At 57.0% G+C, this 17,440-nt stretch overlaps 2 protein-coding genes across 5 annotated transcripts in view; one reads left to right on the forward strand and one right to left on the reverse strand.

Moving 5' to 3' along the window:
* The window catches only part of SLC6A2 (solute carrier family 6 member 2), a 58,358-nt gene extending 51,592 nt beyond the window's left edge, over positions 1 to 6,766 (forward strand). For all 4 annotated transcript variants that reach the window (XM_066349458.1, XM_066349459.1, XM_066349460.1 and 1 more), the window contains exons 10-15: positions 74 to 202; positions 672 to 771; positions 1,704 to 1,804; positions 2,287 to 2,454; positions 3,664 to 3,735; positions 4,358 to 6,766. In XM_066349458.1, coding sequence (XP_066205555.1) covers positions 74 to 202; positions 672 to 771; positions 1,704 to 1,804; positions 2,287 to 2,454; positions 3,664 to 3,735; positions 4,358 to 4,381 — 594 coding nt within the window. In that variant the 3' untranslated portion in view covers positions 4,382 to 6,766. The remainder of the gene's footprint in view (positions 1 to 73; positions 203 to 671; positions 772 to 1,703; positions 1,805 to 2,286; positions 2,455 to 3,663; positions 3,736 to 4,357) is intronic.
* Positions 6,767 to 14,715: 7,949 nt separating this feature from the next.
* CES1 (carboxylesterase 1) overlaps positions 14,716 to 17,440 on the reverse strand; it is a 33,035-nt gene continuing 30,310 nt past the window's right edge. Inside the window, exons 12-14 of the mRNA XM_066350255.1 lie at positions 16,107 to 16,238; positions 15,380 to 15,452; positions 14,716 to 15,085 (exon numbers count right to left, since the gene is read on the reverse strand). Of these exons, the coding sequence (XP_066206352.1) occupies positions 14,902 to 15,085; positions 15,380 to 15,452; positions 16,107 to 16,238 (389 nt within the window). The 3' untranslated portion in view covers positions 14,716 to 14,901. The remainder of the gene's footprint in view (positions 15,086 to 15,379; positions 15,453 to 16,106; positions 16,239 to 17,440) is intronic.

Here is a 17,440-nt window from a genome sequence, read left to right on the forward strand (position 1 = left end):
GGGCCGCTTTCTGCAGAGAGGGAGGTCTGAGGGGCAGAGCCTGAGACTGTCCCCCCTTCCTGGTCCCCTCCAGATGGGAGGCATGGAGGCCGTCATCACGGGCCTGGCCGACGACTTCCAGATCCTGAAGCGACACCGGAAACTCTTCACCTTTGGCGTCACCGTGGGAACCTTCCTTCTGGCCCTGTTCTGCATCACCAAGGTGGGGGCGCTCAGCTCCGGGCCCTGGGGCTTGTGGGGCTGCTTTTCAAGCCGGTCAGATGTTCCCAGCCTCGGAGCTGGCATGAGCTCCAGGTGGGACTGGACACCCTCAACCTTGTGGCCTGATCCCCAAGGGTTACACCCCACTGTCCTCTCCCTCCCACCCCTGAGCCTGAGGACCCCCAGGCAAGCCTGGTGGTGCGAGAGGCAGCCAAAGTCCCTTTGACACCATCTCGCTCTTTACTGGCTGCGGCCCCCACCCTCAGACCCCGGCCCCCCGGAAGGCCCTTGTCAGAAGGCAGGCAGGTACCATCAGCACCACAGCACCAAGTCCCTGTCCCCCACGTCCTCCGGCTGGGGTTCCGAGCGAGTGGGACAGGGGACAGAGGGCAGGAACGTTGTGAGGGATGTAGCTGCCCGTGGCCGTTGCCAGCGGCCACGGCCTCAGGCTTTCTCCCTCTGCGCCCCAGGGGGGGATATACGTGCTGACCCTGCTGGACACCTTCGCAGCGGGGACCTCCATCCTGTTCGCCGTGCTCATGGAAGCCATCGGCGTCTCCTGGTTTTACGGTACCTGCCGGGCCCCGGGCACCGGGATAGCCTCGGCCCCCTGTGCTCCTGGAGACTTTTCACCCGCAGAACGAAGGGGCTTCCCTTTCCGGTCCCAGAGTTGAGCCGATTCCTCGTCAGGCACAGCTCCCCCCCCCCCAGCTCCCAGCTCATCTTCGCATGAACCCCCTCAAACGGGGCGGGGGGGGTGCAAAGACCCCACAGGCCTCCGGCGTCCGCTCCTACAGAGGAGCCTGAGGGGGAAGCCGCTGCTCCCCGAGCCGCGCAGGTCGCTCCAGGCAGGGCCGCCAGACTCGGCACACAGGCTCCGAGATGCCCGGCTAAACTTAAACTTTAGATAAAGAGCGCATCGTGGTTCCCGTGGAAGTCTGTCCCAAATCTTGCCCGGGATGTCCAGAAACGGCACTGTCTCTCTGAAATTCCAATGCCACCGGAGTCCTGTGTTTTATCTGGCACCTTATTCTGGAGCTGGACGGGGCTCAGGGGACACCGAGGGTCAAAGGTGCTGTCACTGTTTGTCCCCCCACCCCAGCCCGTGTCCCGGCTAAGGGTCAGTCCTGTTCTCGGGCTTCCCTGTGAATCAGAGAGAGATTCCCGGGTGGGACCGAGTCAGGGAAGCACCGTCTCCGCCGCCTCCTTGTGTAAGAGCGCCAACGAGAGGGGAACCCAGGCTGACCTGGCGGGGTAACCTGGGGCAAGCGCCCTCCCCTCCCCGAGCCCCGTGTCCCTCTGAGAAATGACTTAGGGCGACTCACTCTCTGTGAGAGTGTCCCCTCTCTTGTTCTGCGCCAGCCAAGTGCCCGACCGCAGGAATAAGACCCAGGTGTCATGTCTGCTCCCTCCCTGGGTCCAGATCCTGGTGGGTGGGCGGCAGGTGGCGGCCCGGGGCTCTGTGGGGCCACAGTGACAGGCCTGCCTGTGTGTGTGTGCAGGTGTGGACAGGTTCAGCAATGACATCCAGCAGATGATGGGGTTCAAGCCGGGCCTGTACTGGAGGCTGTGCTGGAAGTTTGTCAGCCCCGCCTTCCTCCTGGTGCGTAGCCTGTGGGCGGGGCGGCCTGGGCGAGGGGCTGTGTCCCCGGGTGGGGGTGGGATGGGCACAGTCGCTCACTAGGGGAGGAGGTTCGGGGATGCAGAGACCTGTCATGAGGACAGGACACTCGGGACGCTCAGGCTTGTTGACAGCGTGGTGGACTTCCACCCCAGTGGGGTTTCCAGCTGGGGCCAGGTCCCCAAGCGGCTGCGTGTGCCACCACTCAGCCCAGCTCCAAGGTCACCTTCTCATTCTTCTTTCCCTCTTCTCGCTCCCCACGTCTCTGTCCCCTTTTTTGTTATCATTTACTTCTTGAGTTCCTTCTCCTTTCCTCCTTTCTCTCCTCCTCTGTTTTCTCTGCTCCCTGTAATCCTTCTCGCACGCTGCGCTCCCCAATCCTGATTTCTCTGCTTCTCTCCTTCCCTCATTCCTCTCTTTTGTCTCCCCACCTTCCTTCCTTCCGCCCCCGCCCCCGCCCCCAGTTTGTGGTGGTGGTGAGCATCATCAACTTCAAGCCGCTCACCTACGATGACTACATCTTCCCGCTCTGGGCCAACTGGGTCGGCTGGGGCATCGCGCTGTCCTCCATGACCCTGGTGCCCGCCTACATCGTCTACAAGTTCCTGAGCACGCCCGGCTCCCTGTGGGAGGTGAGCTCCGGCCCGGGGCAGGGCGGTGGGGTGGGCATGCCAGGTGGGAGGGGAAACAGGACAGGGACACAAGGGTCAGACAGACACACCGCATTGGCAGGGTAATGTATCCCCTTGAACCTCAATTTTCACATGTGTAACATGGGGACAATACTATGGACCGTGGAGGAAATAGAGAGTGCCTAGCACAGTGACTGGCATGGGGCAGACATTCAGCACACGTCCCCGGCCACTGTGTCATACGTCTCCAGCACAATGACAAATACATTCCTGCTGCTATTCCTGCTGGTACTTATTTATGTGAGAAGGGGACGCTCAGCCCTCCAGTCCTCTAAGGATGAGTTAGGCAGCCTTCACTGGGGTCCTTCCACGTAAGGGTTGTCCCTGTAAGGTCTGTCGTGTCCCCGGATGCCCCAGCTCTCCCCGTCCAAGCTCACTGTATCTTGGTGTTCCCCTGCCTCTTTCCTGAGCCTGGACCTGGTCAGCCTAAACCAGAGCTCCTTCTCCTCCCTGCTGCGTACGCACCCAAACACGGGAAATAGCGGCCTCTGCCCTAAAAGGGTGTCTTTCCTCCTCTTCGGTTGTTAAAATGCCCCGTCTGTTATAAATACCGGTGACCGTCCTTTCCTTACATCCTTACTTTGTAAGAGAAAGATTTCCTTCCCACTATGTGACAGATCGCTGCATGTGTGCAGGGCCCGGGCACTCTTCTGGGCGCAGATGACACCTCCTGGGCTCACTTTCTAATGAGGGGCCAGTCAGGGAGTGAGCCGCACAAGGACTTAGGGCAGAAGGTTCCAGACGCCGTCCCTGAGTCCCACCCGTGTCTGTGCCCCAAGGAGGCCTGCCCTGACTCCGGGCAGGGCCAGTCCCATCCGCTGTGTCCCCTGCAACCCGGGCCTGTCCTCCACAGCAGGGCTCACACCGGGCTGTTAAACGTGCCCGTGCGTGCATTCATTCAAGCCCGCCCCTTCCATGAGCTGAATGCGCCCTCCAGCGGAGACTGTGTGCGTCTCCTCCGTTCCAGACGCCCAGGCTCTGACCGCAGCAAAGTGAACCAGCCAGGGTAGTGTCTAGTATGGACCTCGTGCGCTGGCCATGTGGGACTTCAGGACCAAACAGCAGGTGGTCCTCATCTGGGGGTACCTGCTGGGCCGCTGGGAGGGTGTCCCTGGGCCTAGCTGAACCCCTTTCTCCAACCTCTCACAGAGACTGGCTTACGGCCTCACACCGGAGAATGAGCACCACCTGGTGGCCCAGAGGGATGTCAGGCAGTTCCAGGTGGGTGCAGCCCGGACCCCGGGGGTGGGGGTCCCCGGGAGGGCCTTAGCTGCTCCCGGGCTGTGTGCTGGATGCCCAAGGCAGGACTGCAGCCACTCACCAGAAACCCAGAGCATCAGTGGGCCGCGGCTCACGGGGGTCAGGTGTTAGGGGTGGGAGGTGGGGCCTGTCTTCTGCCTTCTGCCAGCTTCCACCGGCCTCTCTGCAGTCTCTGCAATTTGGTCCCAGGATGCCAAATGCCCAGACATTGTTGAGCTCTATTCTCCCACTCTGACTTGTCACCGCCTAGTGTCACCAAGCTAGAGTTTCTGATCTCGAAGGAAGCGCTTTGGGTACCTCAGCAACATGTGGACCCCAGTCCTAGCTCTCATTCCCCTTTAGCACATCCAAGGCAGGGGTAGGGGAGGTTCCCGGGGATCTCCCTGTTTCCGGCTCGCTGTGTGACTTTGGGAAGCCCCTCTGCCCTTTTGGGCCTCGGTGGCCATTAGGGAATCAGCTTGCATGTTCTCCGGGGTCTTTGAAGGGAGGTGTCTTCTGTCTCTGCTCTGCTTCTTGCCGCCCTTCTCGGCGGGCCCCCGCCCTCCCCACCCCCAGTGCTAAGGCCTGACTGTCTTTCCTGCAGCTGCAGCACTGGCTGGCCATCTGAACCTGGCCCCGAGGAGGAGCCCCGTGCGCCGACGTCAGGTCACAGGCGTCTGCTTCGCTCCCCCTGGACACGATCTAGGGTTCCTCTCCCGGCTGATGTTCTTCCCGACCCCCCTCCCTCTAGTCCCAGTTGCAAATGATTTCGTGGTCTGGTTTTCCTTCACACTCTGTTCGTCGGGCCTGGGGAACGGAGCTCGGATTGGTGAGCCTCGAGGGAGAAGGGGAGAGGAGGGGACAGAACACGTGAGACTTTTGCCGGACCTCTTCTGTTGGCGGGACTTCTCGCCCAAGGCGACAGCCGGCCCACGCGGAGCGCACGGCTCGAGCAGAACGCCCCGCCCCCCGCCCCGTCTGCTCGTGCTCGTGCTCGTGCTCGTGCTCGTGCTCGTGCTCGTGCTCGTGCCCGGGACCACAGAAGAAACCCTCCGCCTGGCCGGTTCGTTCAGCTACTCAGAGGGTGGGTGTTGCTATGGGCCGGACACCACCAACCAAACGCCAATGAAAAGCCTGGCTGAATTTGGGGGTGGTGTACCCACATACTCCGCTTCCGCCCCCTTCTTCCATCAGCCCTCTGGTGTCCGAACCGTGGCCTGGCTTGCGTGTCCCTGTCACGAGGTCCACGGAGAGATGCTTTCCTAGTGACTTTCACTCTGGCCACTCTGAGTCTGATCTGTGTGTCCTGGAACAGTCTTCCAGCTTCTGGCAGTCTGGTGGTTCAGAGCCGTGGGTGTCCCGGGGAACAGTGCAGATGAGCCCTACGGGGCAGCTTCTACAGCCGGGCCAGACAGGCTCTTAGGGGCCACAGGCGGCCTCGCTCTGTGAGGCCCGTGGAGCCCAGAAGCCCGTCTGTGGCTCCCGAGACCTTCCTGGGCGGCTTGGGTCGGGAACCCAGTGAGGCCAGACAAGCATCTTTACTATGGACTCGCTGCTGTCCTCACGGGCCGGTGGATGCCCAAGGGCAGCCGGACAGGCTGTCCGTTTATGTATGTATTGCTCACGGATACCTAAAAGGCCCTTCCTTGGAAATCCCACCCAGCATGGCCCAGGGGGCTCGGTCGATGGGGAGCTGTCTCTGAACAGTCCCTTTGCCTCTCATCAGGGACTGAACTTGGCACACGGAGGGCAGGGTGGAAGCAAGCACGTAGCAACCTGGTCACGCAGGTTGAGGGGACAGTGTGCTGAGTTGATGGAACAGGTTGCAGGTTGCAGGGAACGTCTCTAGTTTGACTTCAGACAGGAACTCGCAAGTGGTGCCCTCTGGTGGTGGTGGTGGTGCTTAGTTTCAGCTCATTCAGAGAAATGACCCATAGATTGGTTAAATTGGCGGCATCTGTTTGGGGTTTCTGTTTCTGGTTTGAATCTCTGGCACCTGCGTTGGAAATCGAGACATGTGGGTTCTTATTGTGACTGTGGGAGGCCTTGTTGCAGAATGGGGCGGGGGGGGGGGGAAGAGGCCACTTCACTTACACTGGGAGTGTAGGGAGCGGTGTTCTGCTGAGTCAGGGTCTCTGGGTCCTTCTTTAGAGGGAAGAGGGAAACCAGGAGGCCTCTGAGCTTCCCATATAAAAACTCCAGCTCAAAGTCTGAGGCAGCCCAAACGGCAGGAGTGGGACACCAGTGTGGGGTCTGGGAGACCAGAGGTGACCCATCACTGACGGATCCCTACGCGACTTCAAATCCTCCCAGGAGGGCCCGTTCCTCCCTAGCTGTTACGATTTCTTTTGCAAAGTACGTTCACCCACATTGCCTCCCATCCGCCCAGCGAAGGCGGCAGGGCTGGCTTCTGTCTCCCCATTTCCCAGGTGAGAAAACCAAGGCTCAGCGTTTCAGATTCTCAGCCACGCAGGCATCCAGTAGGATCCTACAGTCAGACCCCCCCCAACAGCCCCGAGCACTTGGAAATTCCCGGCCCTATAGGGTTGGTCCATCCAACCGGGGCTGTTCTCACAAATAAACAGACACGCAGTCAAGGGGTCAAGGACTGTTTCTGAGCAAAGGACAGGGCGCTGGAAGGAGGGAAGAGGGGAGAGGGTGTCATTTCTTCTCCTCTAGCTGGTTTCCGGGAAGGATATGCCTCAGCTGCTCTCTCCGCGTGGGAAGAAGCGCTGTGGAGCAGTGGGTGCTCGCTGCGTCCCCTCGGCTGGAGTGCGCTGGAGTGCGCGAGTGAGGACCAGAAAGGCCCGAGTGTGTTAGAACAGAGACGCACTTCTGAGAGAGCGCGGTTCTTTCCCTGCAGGTGGCCCTCCTGTCTCGGGACATTTGTCCCAAAGGCGAATGGGCGATGCGGTGCTAGCTGAAGCAACATCAAACCGAGGCACTGGTGCTGCCTTGGCGGAAGTTGGCTCCTGAGCCTGTGCTGGGGGGAGCTGGCCCCAAGCCCAGGGCTCCCCGGAAGCCCTTGGAAGTTCTCATGGAGGTGGTGCTGGGAGACCTCTGGGTTCACCTTCCAGCTTCATGTGGTGTGCTTTATCATAAGTAATGCTTGACTTCTTTCTTGTGCCACCCCCTTTTTTTGATGGCGAGGTTCCCAGGGAAGAGGGTGCTCCTGTGTACTTACTGTATATGACGTGTTTGACATTTTACAAGATTTTAAAAGAATTATTATTTTCCACAAAATGTACAATGTCGGTTTAAGACCATCATGTTAACATCTACTCCAGGTCTGGTTAATTAGCATGCACCTGTCAGCTGGTCTTCATTCTAAATGCAAATGAATAAAGGAGAAGGGAGTGGCCAAGGCTTGAGAAATATCCCGCTGAAGAAAAACCCCCCAAACTGCCTTAATTCTCAGAGAGAATTCCGGCCCGGGTGGGAGCCAGTCTGTCTACAGAGGATCCGTTTTGCAGCCCTGCGATCCTGTGAGACTGAAACATTCTTACCTAAGAAGTCGCTCATTTCATTTATTTCCTGTGGAAGCCATGGGAGGGAGAACAGAGAAGGAGTGTGATGTGGTGGACACAGCACAGCATTTTAGAGTTGTGGCTGACGAGTGGGGCTCCTGGGGAGAATGGTTTCACCTCTCTGAACTTCAGAGTTCTTTGCCTGTGAGAGCAGGTTGGATCAGATCATTGAAGTCCAATCCAGTGAAAAAAAAATGTCATGTCTTCCTGACAAGGTTCTTGTGCTAAGTTTCTAATGGAGGAAGCACATCGTTTACGATAGGACTTTCCAGAATGCTCTGGTGACTAATAACCTATTGACCAGACAAATGTCAGATTTCTGGCCTCCAGAATGTTAGGAGGGGGGACATTTTTTTTGGGGGGGGGGAGACATTTAGTACTTTCTCATTCTCCAATATATCTTCAGCTGATGTCAGAAATGCTCAGTATTTAAAAAAAATAAAATTCAACCCTTTTGTTTTGAGGATTTTGAAGGAAACACATTGCCGTGACCTTGTAGGTCCCAGGACCCCGGGTCTGTGGGTTTGCAGCAGAGCTATTGCCACAATCCAGAAGTCACCACACGACTGGTGCATGTGGACTTGCTCTTGGGATGCCCGCCCTCCCCGCTCTGTTTCTCCACTTCTGTGTAAATAAGGACCAGTTTCAGTGGGGCCCTCTCTGTGTCACGGACCGTCCCAATGTCATGCGGATGTCTGCGTTTGGTGTGGATTCATTTTACAAGCTGTTCTCTTCATGGAAAAAGGACTGTACAGAATAATAAAGGGTGTTCCTGTGCCGTGTGTCTGCTAGTGGAGTTCTTTCTGCCATGAAGGTAAAATGCTACGAATTATATAGGCTTGTCTACTATGATCAGCCCCCAGCTAGCACAGAAGAGCTTCTGGTCATAGAGGCCCACCTTTCACACAAATAACTCTTTGCAGGAGACTGAAGGGGTTTAAATCTATAATCCTAGCTCTGAGATCGACACACTTATATTTAAAGGGAAAGTAGACACCAGATGACACCAGGTGGGGTACCTCACTTTGCTTTTACATTTCTAGGACTGAATTCCCCTATCTCCTCAGATTACACTGACTTTTACTTTAATCCATCCCACGTCAAATATATCCTTTGTTTTCCTGACAATTATCCTGCAAGCTAGGCAGCCCCAAGACCAATTTGCCCAATGGACAGATGAGGAAATTGAGGGCTGGGTCTGAGAAGTGACCCACCCAAGGTCACAGGGCCCCTGGGGGACAAAGTGCCTGCTCCCATCACTATGATTGGAAATGAGGTGGGTAGATGGGGTCAGTTAAGTCCTCGGGTGTCCCAGAGCCATTGGAAAGGACAGCAGGGCTCTGAAGACTTGGACATCAAGTGAGGGCTTGTTGCAGGGGACTGGGAAGATCACAAATAGAACAGTCAAGGTCAGTCTGCATGGGTCAACGCTATTAGGAGTCAAGGCTAGGGGAGTGTTTTGGACTCCCTGAGCCCATGGGAGGCCAGCTGCTCTGATATCGTGACTGAGTTATATTGAAAAAGGCATTGTTGAAGCTTACATCTAGGTTTCCCTGTCAGCAGACTGAAGGGGTTGGACTAGGTGATTCTGTAAAGTCCCTTCTCTGTTTGACTCTGAGATACTCTCAGGGAGCTCGCACAGTGAAGATGGATCAATTCATACTAAGATGTGAATGACTGCCTTTCTAGGCAGACACTGAGAGGTATGCGTGGGAGTTGCTGCCTTCCGTTTATCCTGCAGATTCCACGCAGGGTTCAGCTAACGCTTTCTACACAGGTCTCTCTCCGTCGCAACCACCTCCCTCTGCCGCTGGAGCGTGGAAGCAGCTGTATTTACCAAACAGCTGGGAGGAGGCTGCAGCTGGACTTTGGGTTGCGGTCTGCCCTGGTTCTGTAGGAAGAACAAAGGGTCTGCAGTCAGACGAGACCTGGCTGAACCCTCCTTCTACCACTTGCTGCTGTGGAATCTTGGAGAAAGTCACAAAAAAAAGACCTGTGAGGCTTTCTTATTTCTGAAGGGTGGGAATAAGAGCACGTGGGGAAGTTGTCAGGACGGTCAGACACAGAGCAGCCTCTCTGGGGCCACACACAGTGCCTGGGTCCGAGCGGGTCCCATCACTCACAGCGTGAAAACGTGGGCAAGGCACTTACCTGCCTCAGGGTGTCGTCGCTACATGGGAAAGGCCAGAGTGACCACCTCATGGGGTCATGGGGAGGATGAGCGGTTCGTATCGTATTCAGAATAGAACCTGCTTACACAGCTCATTAGCATATGGTTAGTACCTGTCAGCTATGAAATGTCTGTTGCCCCTCCCTCTTACCCACGTCAGCCCATTTCAAAGGTAGCCCAGGGACGGTGTCCCTGAGATTTGAACTTGGGTCCCGTAGCCAGCTCTGAGTCTCCCCAGGCCTGAGGCATGTGAGCACTTGGGCAGGAAGTTCAGGCTTCGGGAAATACCAGCCAGCCTCCATGGGCCTTGCTAAGCGGCAGCCCACCTCCCGCGGGACGCAGCTGCCCACATCAGGCTACTGGCCAGGGGGAGGCTTCTCCGGCTGGGCCGCATCTCAGGCTGTGACGAGGAGGAGGAGGAGGAGGAGGAGGAGGAGGAGGAGGAGGAGAGGGAGGAGGAGGGGGGAGGAGGAGGAGGGGGAGGAGGAGGAAGAAGAGAAGGAGGAGGAGGAGGAGGAGGAGGGGGAGGAGGAGGAGGAGGAGGGGGAGGAGGAGGGGGGAGGAGGAGGAGGGGGAGGAGGAGGAAGAAGAGGAGGAGGAGGAGGAGGAGGAGGAGGAGGAGGAGGAGGAGGAGGAGACCGAAGTGTGGTGACCAGAGCCATCTGAAAGAGCTGGCAGCTAACTGGCCTCCGGCCGCCTGTTTATACGCTGCTGCCTCCCTCAGCCTCGGGTCTGGGGGGCGTGAAGGCAAGGGGCCGGGTTGCAGAAAATCCAGGAAGGTCATCTCTGTCCCCAAAGAAGACCCCAGCAAGGGTCATGGCCCGGACATACCCAGGAGCCACAGAGCCAGTCTCTGCAGCAGAGAACGGCTTCATGGAGCGGCCAGACCCCCCCTTCCCGCCCAGCCCACCCCCACAGTCCCTGCGGCCTCAGGCTCTATCCAGGGTCCCAGCCTAGGATGGGCAGACTCAGAGTCCAGAGTGGAGAGGCCAGAAGCAGCCCAGCCCGTGTGCTGGGGGCCCGGGGCGGACGTGAAGGCCACGGTCGGCCCAACAAGGCACCTGCCCGCTGCCCAGCCCGAGCTCATTTCCAGGTCCCTGCGAGGTGTCTGTTCTCACAGCCCCCCCCCACTCCCCTGACAGTTGCCATTGGACCCCCATCTCCCCTCACTTGATGATAACAATGCCCTATCCCTGGAGAAACGGGAGGGGGCAGGGCTGGCATCTGGGCACGCCCACATCAGAGATGAGTGAGGACATTGCCACGCTGACATTTCAAGGGCACCTGCACAAAGAGGAAGTGTCAGAGAAGACGAGAAGAGGAAGATCAGAATCATTAGTGCAGGAAAATGGCTGAGAGATGAAACTGCAGTCTTGAGACAGGTCTTGTGTGTGGACTTTGGAAAGCCAAGTCCTGCGGGGGCAGAACGCTGCCCGGCAAGCACCACTGTGATTGTTTACCGGAAGCAGCTGGTCCCTGCACCCATTTCCCTCCATGCCTGGGGGGCACAGGTTGGTCATCTTTCTCTGCACCTGAATCCACTGTAGACTAATTTGACCCAGGCTCTGCTAACTTGCTTGATGAGCAAAGAGACCGATAAACATGATGAGGCCGCAGAGATCTGGGCTCTCAGTCCTTGAGTCTGGGAGTCTCCGCACCCATCTTTTCTGTGTGTTGTGTCTTGTGTGTATTTTTCTTAAGTCTTGCAGCGCCTTCCTCTCGTGCACGCCCACAGCTGAGCTGGTCGCGGCAATTAGCTTGACAATGAAACTTCTAGGGCCCCCACTGGAGGCGTGGAACTGGAAGGGAAACAGCGTTCAGGGAGTAGCTGGCTTTGTTCAAAGAGAGTGAGGCCATGCCAGTCTCGCGAGCTAGGGGTTCGCAGGGCTGAGGGCCGAGGGGCATCAGCACCTTGGACAAGGCCAGTGCAGGGGGCTGCCGCGTCACCAGCCAACACCCGGCTTCCCCTGCGCCAGGGCCTCTTCCCAGGGCCCCACACAGCTGTCTCATCGAGTCCCCCGACAGACCTGTCTCATCGAGGCAGCATTACTGTCCCCATTACAATGTGGGGGAGGGGGCTGAGACACAAACAAGTGACACAACTTCCTAGTTGGTGAGCCTGGGATTTGAACCCTGGAAGTCCGGTTCCAGTCTGTATTCTTAGCCACTCTGATATGCCATCTTCCTGAGCCCCAGACACAACGGCCTAACACGGCCCCGTTGCTCGGGCCATGGGTCCTCAACTAGTACCAGCACCCTCTTTATTATATTTATTTTTACGTATGTAATCTGTGCATACACATATACACATGTAAATATACATATATATGTGCATATATACATTGTGTGCCTCCTGTGTGCTAGAATACCAATGGCTTACCCTGGGTCACAGAGTAAGAGAAAGTTCATCTGAACAGAGGTCGCCTGTCTCCCAGGGAAAACACCTTCCCAGGCTTCCTGCAAACACAGCCCAATCCCATGCCCTCTGGTTTTTTATGCCAGATAGAGGTTCCACCCGGGCTCCCCATCGAGAAGTAGAACGATGGTGCATCCATATGTCAGGGGGACAAGCCAGCCTAGACCCCAGGGAAGAACCTTAGTGAGGGCCTCCACCGGCACGTGCCCGGAAGCCCGGGGTGGCCCTGGAGACGCTTCAGAAAGTCCCCAGGGATTCGAATCCTCCTAGCTTACGGTCCCGACACCCAGCGCATGTGACTATTGTGCTCAGAGAGAGAGAATGGCTAAGCCGCCTGCAGACATCGAGCCCACCGCTCAGGCAGGAAGAGCAGAAGTAAAGAGAAAGGGGAAAAGGCAGAGGCCAGCGGAGTCCCTCTGTCTTTCCCTCTGGAGAAGAGCAGCTTCCTCAGAACCCCACCCAGGTGTCTGTCTACGTCCTGTCTGCAGGATTCACGTCACCTGGCAACCTCCAGACTTGGTTACTGGGAACATTGCTGCCTGGGGCAGAATCAGGGCTATTTTAGGAAGAGGATATTGGGACGGCTGGTCATTGCCTCCCTTCCCTTGGCTTCCCCGCATGCCTGGTTCCATCACCCGCTGACAATGGGGTTCCTTGTAGAGAGAACCATGGTCTGAGTGGCCATAGATAAGGGCTTCCCAGTCCTGTGGGCTGAGACCAGTTACTCTGGGGCTCAGGTTAAGGACTGAGGCCTGGCAGAGTGAGGACAGACAGACCAGGGGTTGGCATTCACAGAGGCACCTCGAAGCTGGCTGAGCGGGTAGGTAGGGCTGCTGAGCCAGCGTTCTGCCCACCTCCGGTGGCCGCTCCCGTTCTCCCGGCTGACAACAGCACCTTAGTCCTCAGTGGAAGAAGCTGAACAAAACAGAATGGCCACCAGGTGGCAGCACCACACACTTCCGCGGCCAGGAAGAGGGAGACGGAAGCCGGGGCTAGGGGTCTGGGCTCCAGGAACCTCTCAGAGCCTACCTGACCGTCCTCACTTCCCCAAACCAGGGCTCCGAAGGCTGGCACACCATCCATCGCTCTCGCCCTGTTTCATTGTCAGAGAAGTCAAGAGGCCGGCCCAGACTCTGAATGAGCGCAGCCAAAACCCCATGGCAAAGGAGCAGGCATACGGAGGGGTGAACACAACGGTGGCCACTCACGTGGGTCACTCTGGCCCGTCGGGTGCAGAATGGAGCCAGGGAGACCAGTTAGGAGTCTCAGCCCAGCCCAGCGACAGGCCAAGGGCAGAGCCTTTGCAGGGAAATGCTGTGTGAATGGTCTGCTCTGAGCACCTCCCAGGCGCTAGGCGGTTAGTTCTGTCTCGGGGGCTGGAGAGGCTACGTGGGCCAGAAGGCGTTTAATCTCGGTTTGGAGAAGGAATGAAATTTGGGGAGCTCTCGCCCCAGCAGCCCCTGCATGGTTACGACTCTAGAATCTGCAAGAGAGCAGTCTGAGTGCTGTTCCTGGATGTGTCCGCACAGGCATCGGCTCTGCCGTTGGGTTGCGGCCTTGGCTCCCTCCCTGGAGCAGGTGTGGCTATACAGACACTGCCCACAAGAGGGCAGCAGAGAACCACCATCTGCCAAACGGTGCCTCTGGCCAGGGATGGGAGATAGTTAGATACTCCTACAAGTTGGGAGGGGTGGGGTGGGGTGGGTGTGTGTGTGTGTGTGTGTGTGTGTGTGTGTGTGTGTGTGTGTGTGTGTGTGTGTGTGTGTGTGTGTGTGTGTTGACTACCACCAGATGGAGGGAGGGTTCCCGTGTGTGTGTGTGTGTGTGTGTGTGTGTGTGTGTGTGTGTGTGTGCTGACTACCACCAGATGGAGGGAGGGTTCCCGTGTGTGTGTGTGTGTGTGTGTGTGTGTGTGTGTGTTGACTACCACCAGATGGAGGGAGGGTTCCCGTGTGTGTGTGTGTGTGTGTGTGTTGACTACCACCAGATGGAGGGAGGGTTCCCGTGTGTGTGTGTGTGTGTGTGTGTGTGTGTGTTGACTACCACCAGATGGAGGGAGGGTTCCCGTGTGTGTGTGTGTGTGTGTGTGTTGACTACCACCAGATGGAGGGAGGGTTCCCGGAGGGCGGCCCCTCCCCTACAAGTTGTGTGTGTGTGTGTGTGTGTGTGTTGACTACCACCAGATGGAGGGAGGGTTCCCGGAGGGCGGCCCCTCCCCTACTCCCCTGCTCAAAGCCTCAGCCCCCTCACAGCGGCCTGGAATGAGGGGAAATGTGTGTTAGAAAGAGTTGGTTCCGCAGCCTGAGCTTGGCGGGTGTGGGGAGCAGCGGAGGAGGGTGTGGTCAGGAGTAGGACGGTATTCCTGCATGGAGGGCGCTAGTCTGAGGATGGCCGAGCCGCGCGGTGGGAAAAACCTGTCTCAGGAATGAAGAGGCCTTGGTCTGGTTCCGGTCGTTGGGACAATTGGGTTCTGGGTGACTTGGAGCCAGTTCCTTGCCCTCTCTGGACCTCCCTTTGTCCATACGCAGAGGTGGTCAGGAGCCCGCCCTGGGGCCCTTCTCGCTTGAATTGGGTAGTAGACACTCTCCGTGCCTGGCTCCCGTGCCCGCTGTGCCCCCTGCTCCCACACACACTGCTGGGTCCTCTCTGCAGACACCTGTGAAAGTCTCCACCTGAGGCCTTTCTCCGTGGGGCAGGTCACGGTGCCGAGGGGAGATGCCCATGATGGGTGACAGTGGGAACACCCCAACCACCCGCCAGAGACACCTTCCTGCCCACGGTGCCCCTCTCCGCACCCTTCTCCCGCTGGGAGGATGGATTCGTCTCCAACCCCAGACACAGACACCGACTTGGTCACCAAAAGAACATTATTTCCAAGACTGAGGCCACAGGTACAGAAATTCCCTCTCCGTGGCCTCCGCCCACTCCCAGCAGACAACGAGACTCTTCTTTGGCCCGCAAACACCTTCTGTAGGATTGCTCTAAGTGCCCGCCCCCACCCCGCTCCGATCTCAGAGGCCGCCTGGGCCTGCCGATCACAGCTCAGTGTGTTCTGTTCGGTGGGACTTCTTGGCGGCCGCCTTGGAGAAGAGGTCGGTCCAGAAAGCCACTTCCTGGTCTTTCAGCTTCTGGCCTGCCTGGGTGGGGACGCCAATCTGCAGGTATCCTTCCTTCTGGTCGTACACGGGCCACTGGGGCAGCCCCTCCCCGTTGGGGTTCCTGGGAACAGAAAATATCAAATAGAAATGCTCCAAAGCCACTGTAAGGTCCCCACAACTCTCAGGTTTTAAAGGGACTCGCCCCCCCACCCCTCACCCCCGGCTTCATCGCTCCCAAAGGCTCGTACACCTCTAGAGACAGGGGCCTCACCATCTCCTGGGCAGTCTGTCCCTTTTTCTAGAGCTCTGTCAGAGGTCTCAGGGCCAGGACTTTGACCAGTAAGTATTAGCAGCTGCCCCTCCCGACAGACAGGCCCTGCCCCAACCCGACTGACCGTGCTCCATTCCCACTCACCCGGTCCGAGCAAAGTTGCCCCAGTATTTCATCACCATCTTGCTGAGCTTGACCTCCTCTTCTGAGGCGCCCTCTGGAGGCAGGAAGAGAAAAAGCCTTTGCCACCAAGGTGTGCTCACGGGTCAGCAGCACCCACATCACTCAGGTGCTTGTTAGAAATTCAGAATCTGAGCCCTTACTCCAGACATCCTGAGTCCAAAGTTGTATTTTAGAAAGATGCTGGGTAACGTGTGTGCACTTGAGGCTGGGGAGTGACTGACGGAGGACTCGGCGGAGCGCCGTAGTCAGCGCACAGGCTGATGCCCTTGTTTTATGCCCACCCACCCCTCCCCCTTCAGAGTCACAACGCCACACCCAGGGCTTCCGCTACAGCCACCCCACCTCCCAGGGCTGTCCTTTTCCGGCTGTGTTCTCAATCTCTGTCACCCACCCACAATTCCTCAGACTCTGAAAAATAACAGAGCTGCAATGGCCCTGAGGAGGCCTCCACTCAGGATATGGCCCCGAGGGCCCTTGAGCAGGGCCCTGTCTTATCGACGCCCAGGTCTGGAGTCTCACATTCCCCATCATGCACGTCAGAGCAAGAGGAAGGCGGGGACCTTTGTCGTTCAACCTGTTACAGTGAGTTCGGGACACTAAGACCTGGAGGGAAGGAGGAACCCGCCCAAGGCCACCAAACCAAGCCTGGACCCCAGACCTCCCAGCGCCACGCTTGTAGGGCCCTCACCTTTTAAGAGTGGAGCCCCGAGGACGGAGAAGAGCTCGTCCCCGTGGTCGGCTATCACCGTCTTGGGTTTCAAGTCTGATAAGAAGCTCGGGCGATACTGAAACTCATACATGTAGGAGCGGGCGCCGCCATCTGAGGAGACACGATTGACACACGGTTCATTGCGCCGGACACACGCCCGCAGGGTATCGAGGTCTCCGGGCAGCCCTGAGCACTCAGGGAACTAGTGGCACACCCGGGTCCTGAGCACGAAACATCAACACTATCAACAGCGGGTGCCCATGGTGAGTGCTGGCCGTGTGCTGGACAGCGTCCCTGTGCGCCAGGCACCCGTGTCACAGAGAAACGGAGTTTCTGACAAGTTCCGTGACTTGATGAAGGGTGTGGAGTTGGTGGAGGTGGAACAAACTTGAGTTGAGCCAGGCGTTTGTTGAATGAATGAATGAATGAATGAATGATGAAATCTTGGGTCGACCCATTCAAAATAACTATCACGACAGGGGCATTCGGCCAATCCACATAAAACCCTTGCCTCCCGATGCAGTCGCGCAGAGGGACCGGTGTGTATACAGTGTAGTGTATTTCACTGCTAACAGACTGCTCTGCATGCCTTTGAGGAGTGACTGCAGCCCAGTAGGTACCCCTTGGGGAGAGTAAAAAAAAAAAATGAAAAATGCAGAAAAAAAGAAAAATGAACCAAAAGAAAATCACTTATAATCTCACCACTCAGAGAAACCACTGTTAATATTTCAGCACATAGCCCTTGTATTGAAATAAAATTGGGATAATATTATACGTGTTATTTTGTAACGACTGCGGATCGTTTCTTACATCATTAAATGTTCACGTGCAAACTAGTTTAACGAGGCCTGCCATCCCAGCTGGAGGACATAGAATAACTTATTCGATTAGCAACGGGTGCTGTTGGGACGCAGCACTCCTCCTGTGGTTCCAGAGTCCCCTGGGCTGAGCGGCTTCCTCTCCAGGAGAAGAACCCGCCAGCTGGCCGGCTTTAACCTCGCCTCTGCCGCTCGGCGGTTCTAGACAGGAACCCAGGACCCAACCATGAAGGAAAGAACTAGTGTGAATGAGAAAACTTAATTTTGGCAGGAGGATGCTGATATTATTATTACTCCTCTTCTTCACCTCTGCCTTAAACCACCGAGACGTGTAAAATCCCTCCAATCACAACACAAGTCTGAAGGAAAGCAGGGCATGGATTTGGAAAACAAGAATTAGGAACGCGAAGGGAAGCAGAGGGAGGAAGACAGTTATCCCGGAATATGCAAACTGTAACAGTGTGATATTCTTTTGCGGGTGAGAAAAGGCTTATA

Source organism: Saccopteryx leptura, chromosome 9 (genome assembly GCF_036850995.1).
Source record: "Saccopteryx leptura isolate mSacLep1 chromosome 9, mSacLep1_pri_phased_curated, whole genome shotgun sequence".
Taxonomy (NCBI): domain Eukaryota; kingdom Metazoa; phylum Chordata; class Mammalia; order Chiroptera; family Emballonuridae; genus Saccopteryx; species Saccopteryx leptura.